The 7,336-nt window shown below is 64.2% G+C and overlaps 2 protein-coding genes across 2 annotated transcripts in view; one reads left to right on the top strand and one right to left on the bottom strand.

The window, feature by feature from the left end:
- Positions 1 to 478, top strand: part of EP400 (E1A binding protein p400) — a 64,345-nt gene extending 63,867 nt beyond the window's left edge. Inside the window, 1 exon segment of the mRNA XM_014545351.1 lies at positions 5 to 478. Coding sequence (XP_014400837.1) covers positions 5 to 97 — 93 coding nt within the window. The 3' untranslated portion in view covers positions 98 to 478.
- Positions 479 to 2,530: 2,052 nt separating this feature from the next.
- On the bottom strand, positions 2,531 to 7,330 carry DDX51 (DEAD (Asp-Glu-Ala-Asp) box polypeptide 51; the record flags this gene model as incomplete). Its single annotated transcript, XM_005873257.2, has 14 exons — positions 2,531 to 3,581; positions 3,805 to 3,939; positions 4,014 to 4,077; positions 4,169 to 4,270; positions 4,373 to 4,489; positions 4,581 to 4,696; positions 4,772 to 4,964; positions 5,076 to 5,221; positions 5,304 to 5,412; positions 5,537 to 5,643; positions 5,730 to 5,801; positions 5,884 to 6,029; positions 6,223 to 6,373; positions 7,322 to 7,330. Coding segments are annotated over 14 exons (1,494 nt in total), but the record flags the coding sequence as incomplete, so codon positions are not given.
- Positions 7,331 to 7,336: the final 6 nt, after the last annotated feature.

Below are 7,336 nucleotides of genomic sequence, written 5' to 3' on the forward strand. Positions count from 1 at the left end.
GCAGGCCAGCGCTGACAGCCCCAACCAGCAGCCCAAGCTACAAATGCGCGTCCCTGCCGTCCGGTTAAAGACGCCCACCAAGCCTCCGTGCCCCTAGTCAGGAAAGCGGGCGCCTCGGGCCAGGAGGGCAGGGCTGCGTCCTGTGGAACTGGGGGCCGTGTCCTGTGAGGTCCAGCCCCTGACGCTGCGGCGAGGGGAGCCGCCCGTGCAGCGCTCTCTCGGGCCGCAGCTTCTGTGCGACAGCAGGAGGCGCCTGGGCAGCTTCTCCGGGTCCTTCCGCCTCCCAGCGCCTCCAGGGCCGCACATCACAGGGCGACTCAGACCCGTGAGTCGTAAACACGGTCTGGGGCAGCGCAGCGTTGGCCTCTGTGTGGTTCTTTAGACCCAACGCAAAACGCATCCTGGTCCTGGGAGGAGAGGCCACCTGAGGTCGGTCAGCTCGGATCCGGGACGGCCAGGGTGGCTGCTTCCTTCTCTAAGTGTGACTGCTGGGACCTTCAAGGGAGCCATCTGGTCCTCGTGCCATCGAAGCAGTTCCGCGTACCAGCTTGCGTGGAGGGAACTTTCATTCCAAAGAGCAGCCAGTGTGACTCGTTTCCATGCACATGGCGCCTTCCGGCCGCTCCCCATCCCCACGCACCTCGGTCCTTCCCAGCTGTCGGACTTGGCGCTGAGGCAGCTCCAGGAGCTGAGCCCTGTCTCCATTGGTCGGGCCCAGGCAGGTGTCACAGCCGCGTGGGGCTCAGCTCCCCTGGCTCAGGCCCAGCCCGGCCCGGCCTGTCTGCAGAGCTGGGCACCTGTCACACAGTGGTCTGCTGTGGCTCTTTCCGTAGGCGAGACCTCAGGTTTCTGGGCCAGGGCCTCCCACACAAGCAGGCAGGTGCCATCGTGGTTGTGTAAGGGTGAGCCATGGCTGAGGGCAGAGCCCCGTGTTTGCACTTGCACCTGTGTCCTCTGGCGAGACGGCAGCAGCGGTCGCAGTGCTCGCCACGCACACTGCACTCCAAGGACGCCTCCCTGCTCGGGGCACCCGACTCGTCCAGATCGGCTGTGAGGTCTGTGTGTGCGGAGATGAGCTGCAGCACCTGGGAGACGCGGGACCATCTCCTCTGCTCCCCTCCCCACTGAACCGCTCACTGGCAGGGGCGGCTTCTGTCCGGTGTTGGTTTCCCTCCGTTTGTGTGGACAGCAGGGCGGCGACACTTAGGGGAGCCAGTGAGTGAAACTCTTGTGCGACATTTGGAGGAAAGTAAAAATCAAGTGTTGAAAAGGGAAGGTATTTATTTAACATTTCAGTGAGCTGAACGTATGGAAACAGGACCGTCAGCCAGGCCTGTGGGTTCTGTTCGCTACCAGCCCTGTCACTGGGAGACTGCCTGCTCTTCGCCCTCATCCTCGCGTGCAGGGCCCAGCACAGAGGTCGTGTTTTCGGCTTATTTGTTGTGCAGTTTGCGTTCTCGTCCTCCCGAGGGTGCTGGCCGTCCCTCAGGGGCAATGGTGACGCACTTCAGCTGCCCTGGGCAGAGCCAGCAGAGAAGGCGGCTGCCGGCCGGGTGGGGTGCAGCTGCTCTGCGGAGGGAGAGCCTTGCTCAGGTGCTTCCTTCGGCCACTCCGATGCGAGATGTGGGACAGAAGATTGTCCTGTTCTGCTGGGTTCGTCCCATCACAGGTCACCCGACCTGCTTGTCAGTGGTCACGGAGGTAAAAGCCCTCCTTCCAAAGTTCACACTGAAGAGTTAGAATGGGTTTCGCAGGCTGTTCCGGGGCCTCCCCCATCGCTGCTGGTGGACCCCGTGCTGCCTGGGACCAGGCTACTGCAGACTAACGAGGGAGCTCTCGGATGCAGACCCAGCAGGACTGACCACTCGAGCTGGCTCCCCAGGGGCAGGCTTCCCTAGGAGATGGGTCCGATGGGAAGCAGGAGCTGGTCCGCACGCGCAGATGCGTTCCTTTTGCGACTTTTAGGGTTTTTTGTTAAGTGTTGTAACCAAATAGTTGTTGTGTTTAAGATTAAAAGACTGAGGATGTAAATACTTTGTAAACAATCATTTGTACTTGAACAGTAGGGTTTTGAAGAGCACTGATACCCCCACCCCAAGCATAATAAAAGTCTTTTTCATATGTTTTTCATCTTGTCTCGTAGAAAAGTAGTGAAAGATGCTGGTGGTTTCTTTCAGGCACTTGGCAAAGGGCTTGGTGCAGGCTGAGGGGGGACAGGAAACAAGCCTGGGCTGCGACCCCCTTTGCGCAGCGGACTCCAGAGCAGCCACAGGTCTCACACATGTTGCACTTTTTAAAATATATATATTTTTATTGACTTGTGAGAAAGGGGGAGGGAGGGATAGAAACATCCATGATGAGAATCATTGATCAGCTGCCTCCTGCACGCCCCCTACTGGGGATTGAGCCCACAACCTGGGCATGTGCCCTGACTGGAATCGAACCCAGAACCCTTCAGTCCACAGGCCGACACTCTATCCACTGAGCCACACCAACCAGAGCTCCCGGCACTTCTTTATATTGGGGCACATTTTTTTTGTCGGGGAAATCACTTTAATAGGCCTTTGGTTACAAGGCAAAGCCAAAGCTCTGTTCACGAATAAGAATGTTCAGGAAATCAGAGGGAAGCCTTCCTCAGACCTTGAGAGCAGCGTCGTCCTGCAAGAGGGTCCCCCACCTTCAGGCTCAGGTGCTTCCCGCGGCCCCACAGAAGACAGCGCAGCAGCAGCCGCGACCACCTCCCCACACACACTGGGTTCCGGGCCGGCCCAGGCCCAGAGCCAGCAGCCTCAATTCAGACGCAGGCCCCCACCAGGCTCAAGGCCCCCGCTGAGGGAGGCGGCGTGATGGCTGCAGGGGCCTGCATTCCAGATGCCAGAGCACGAGCGAGCCGGCTCCACGCTTGGCTCCATCCGTCGGCCCTGTGCCCCGGGCCTCCTGTGCCAGGGGTGGTGGGTGGGACTGCGAGGCCAGTGAGCTGGCTCAGTACAAGCGCCGGGACGCGGACGGTCTCTGCTGAGGCCCAGTGCCTCTGCCTCCTGCCCCGTCCCTGCCCTGTGTCCACCCGAGAGCCTGGGACCAGCTGTTCTGCTCGAGTGAATCATGAACTTCGGCGCAGAGGTAGACACCAGCGGGTCCCTTCTCGAGTCCGCCTCCGCGTCAGCATGAGCAGTGGGTCAGGGCTCGGGAGCCGGTTTTCAGTCACAGTCACCAGAGCCTCGCGCTCGTTCCTCTGCACGCGGCGTGGTGGGGGCTCACGTAAGGCTGGGGGCACACTGAGGTGCAGACGACCTGAAGTCCAAAACTCGGCTCAGGGCCAACCTCACCCACAGGACAGAGGCCACCTGTCGGTTCTGGGCCCGTCCGAACCATCCGCTCCAGCCCCAGAGGAGCAACCGATCAGAGGCGGACCCGTGTGTGCTTGGCCGCCTCCGGCCAGGCCTGGTGCCGTGACGAAGGGCCTCGCCCGGGTGTGGGCTGAGCAGGCAGTGCGCTGGGGCTCCTCCAGGAGGCCTGTCCGCCCAGGCTCGGTCCCAGCGTCCTCAGAGCCCGGCCTAGGCCGCCTTCTGCCTCCATTCTTCCTGGGGGGAGAGGCAGCAGCTCAGCTCAGGCCCCTCATGAGTGTGCGACCCGCCCAGCCCCCAACTCTGAGAGGAGACACCCAGCACCCTCCTGGGCCCTGCACCTCCACCCCAGCTCCAGGGTCTCCTACCCTCAGCCAGGAAGCTAAAGGCCCGGGACCTGCTCTCCGTCCGAGTCCTGCTACAAGCAGCCTGAGTGCTCCCAGAACCGCCAGGGCCTCACCTTGACGGCCCTCTCCAGCTGGGACAGGGCCTCCTCGTACTGCGGGACCAGTGGCTGCAGGAGCTCGCTGGGGGTGTCGTGCCGCTCCAGCTCGGGGACCCCGGCTTCAGTCAGCATCCGGAGGAACCTCCTCTCCTGGGGGGAGCATGAAGTTCCGGGAAGGGGCTGCCACCTCCCCTGCCCCGCCTCCCGATCAGTCCTCGCCTGACCTGCACTTTGAGGAGCAGCGTGAAGGCCTGTCCAGTGTTCCCAGCACGAGCAGTTCTTCCCACCCTGAAACCAAGCACAGACACTCGAGAGGGGCCCCCAGCCCTCCACAGTCTCCCCCCCTCCCCCGCACCCCAATCCAACCACAGCCTCTCACCGGTGCACGTAGGTCCGCAGGTACTGGGGGGCATCGTAGTTCACCACCAGCTGCACCCCCTGCACGTCGATGCCGCGGGCGGTGGCGTCTGTGCTGATGAGGCTGTTGAGAAACGAGGGGTGTGGGACCCGCCTGAGACTGGAACACCCCCCCTACTGGGGGCCCGGCAGACACCAGGGGCCAGCACCCTCCCAGGGCACTCACAGCTGAATCTTTCCCTGTTCAAACTGCTTCAAGATCCCCTTCCTCTGGCCGGGCCCGTAGCGGGAGGAGAACTCGGCCACCGTCACGCCCCCAAACGCCTGGACGAGCAGGAAGAGCCTGGGGGGGAAAGCCGGGTAGGCCAGGGCCAGGGCCAGGGCCAGCACCCCCCCTCCCCCGCCCGCCCTGCGCTGCTCACCCCCAGCCTCACCTGTGGGAGTTCTCCCGGGAGTTGGTGAAGCAGAGGATCCTGGAGAAACCCAGGTGCAGGATCAGGTGCAGGACGACCAGGGGCTTGGCGCGCAGGCGGCAGGGCACATAGTGGTGCTGGGGAGACAGCCTGCGGTTGGCTCGGCCCCCAGCGCCCGGGCGCCACCCTCCCCACCCGGGCACCCAGCTCACCGAGAGCCCCGCAGGGAAGGTGTACTTCCCACCCGAGTCCATGTCCTCATCAGTATCCCCGGGACCCCCGCGCGCTGGCCGCGTGGAGAAGAGCCAGGGCTGGTGCAGGCCCAGCTGCTGCAGCTTCTCGGGGTTCTGGGTCAGCGTGGCCGAGAAGAGTAGCTTCTGCAGAGGCATCTGAGGGCAGCAGGTGCTGGAAGGGCACAGACGCTGAGGCGAGCCTGGGCCTGGCTGCCCGCCCTCATGACCCAGACAGACCGGACCGGGCGCTCCCCCAGGGCAGGGCAGGGCAGGGGACCAGTACCTGGCAGCGGTCACGACCTGGGGCTGCCGTCTCTGGAGCAGAGCGAAGGGGTCCTTGGCACCCTCCCCAGGGAAGGCCGCCGCCACCACCCGGGGGAGCCAGGACTGGTGCATGCTGTCTATCATCCGGTCGGCCTCGTCGACGACCTGCAGGCGAGGAGGCCGGGCTCCGGTGGGTGAAGCTGGCGTCAGCCAGCCCGGGCCTCCCCTGGGTGGGTGGGCAGCCTACCAGGAAGCGGAGGTGCTGGAGGCTGAACCCCGGGGTCTGGTCCACGTGGTCCACCAGGCGGCCGGGAGTGGCCACCACGATGTCAGCCAGGCAGCGGAAGCCGTCCACCCTGCAGAGCAGAGAGCGCTCAGCCGAGACCCCACTGCCCCCGATCCGGGCGCCTGCGGCCAGGGCCACACGGGGCTGTGCCCTCCTGCACCCGCCTCCCCAGGCCCGTGCCCAGCAGGACCTACGTCTTCTGGACGAGGCTCTCCTGCTCCTTGGCCAGCGACTTCTGCCCGGTGACCAGGGCGACGCGCAGAGGCGTGGCGTCGGTGTAGACGTTGAATACTTTGCTCACCTGCAAGAGGCCGTGTCACCGCCTGGCCTGAGGGGTCACGCCAGTGAAAGGACTCTGGGGTGACCCCAGGCACGGGGTCCTCGTACCTGCTGGGCCAGCTCCTTAGTGGGCAACACAACCAGGGCACGAACCTGGCACACAGCTCGCTGCAGCAGGGCCTGTGGGCAAGGAGGGCCACTGTGTGAGCAGAGCTGGCTTCCGCCCGCCAGCCTGCTAGGAGGGAGGGGCCCTCGCGCTCACCTGCACCACGGGGATGACAAAGGCCAGGGTCTTCCCACTGCCCGTCGGGGCAGAAACACAGAGATCCCTGGGCTGGTAGCCGCCTCTGGCCACGAGGAACCCTTGGGCCGCACTCTCTAGGAGAGCAGGAATGACCGCTGCCTGGACTGCAGGGGGGAGAAGGGCCGGTCAGGTTCGGGCAGGAGCACCCCGTCAGCACAGGGACCAGGGCCAATCTGTGACCTCCAAGCTGGAGTGCTCTCCCAAGGGAGCACCAGACGCTGTGCCCGTGTAGGGCTGCCCCCTGTGGCCTGGCATGGCTCCGGAAGAACCCCGGTCCCCGGCCCGAGGCTGGAGCACCTGGGAAGTAGGACGAGATGCCATGGGCGCGAAGCTTCCTCTGCAGGTCAGGGTGGACTTCCGGGATGTCCTCGATAGGCACCAGGTCTTCAGTGACGTTCCTCCCGACACAGCTCGGCTCGGCCAGCCACGTCGGCAGGAAAGGCTGGACCTGTTGCAAAAGGTGAGAAACAGAGGCCAGGTGACTGCTCCCCACCTTGCCCGGGAGCGCGGCCGCAGAGGCTTTCCCTGGCGTCCTGGCTCCCCCTCGGTTCCCCCTGACCCACGTCCCACACAGCCTCTGAGGAATTAAGAGACACACCTGGGCGCAGCTCCCAGAGCAGATCCGCCCGCGGGCTTCCCCTCACGTAAGTCCACACCGGGCAGAACCTGCCAGGCCCCCCGACACCGGGCACTCACCTGCCCTGACCTCACTTCCATCAGTGGCCACACCCCAGACGTTTAAACCTCTGTCCTCACACACCAAGCTCATCGCTGCCCCACAGCCTCTACCTGGCACACGCCCCGCCCCACCTTAACCAGACGGCTCACGGGGGATCCCACACGTGCCCCGACAGAACCCTGTGCCGTGGCCACGGGCGTGGTGACCCAGTTCACACTCGGAGGAGAGCAGGAATGACCACTCCTATTCAACACAGCACCGGAAGTCCCAGCCACAGCGACCAGCCCAGGAGAAATAGGCCCTGGCTGGCGTTGCTCAGTGGCTAGAACGTCAGGCCACACACGGAAGGGTCATGGCGTCGATGCCAGGGCAGGGACCTGGACTGCAGGCTCCATCCCTGCCCAGGCGGGGCGGGGCGCGTGCGGGAGGAAACCGATGGATGTGTCTCTCTCACATCCGTGTTTCTCTCTCCCCAGCCCCTCCCACTCCCTCTAAAAAAGAAAAAAGATGAAAAAATGTCCCCGGGTGAGAATGATCAACAAAAAATCCTGCAAGATGCGAGCTGAGACACAGCTCCTCCACCCGCTCACCGATGGACGCCCGGAGGCGCAGGCACCCTCCTCCCAACTCCCCCGCGAAGCCCCGCTGGACTGACAACCACCACCCAGCCCTGCAGCTCCCACCCCGGCCCGGCCCTCCCACCTCCAGGCCGCTCACCTTGGGCGCCCTGCT

Source organism: Myotis brandtii, unplaced genomic scaffold (genome assembly GCF_000412655.1).
Source record: "Myotis brandtii unplaced genomic scaffold, ASM41265v1 scaffold403, whole genome shotgun sequence".
In the NCBI taxonomy this organism is placed as follows: Eukaryota; Metazoa; Chordata; class Mammalia; order Chiroptera; family Vespertilionidae; genus Myotis; species Myotis brandtii.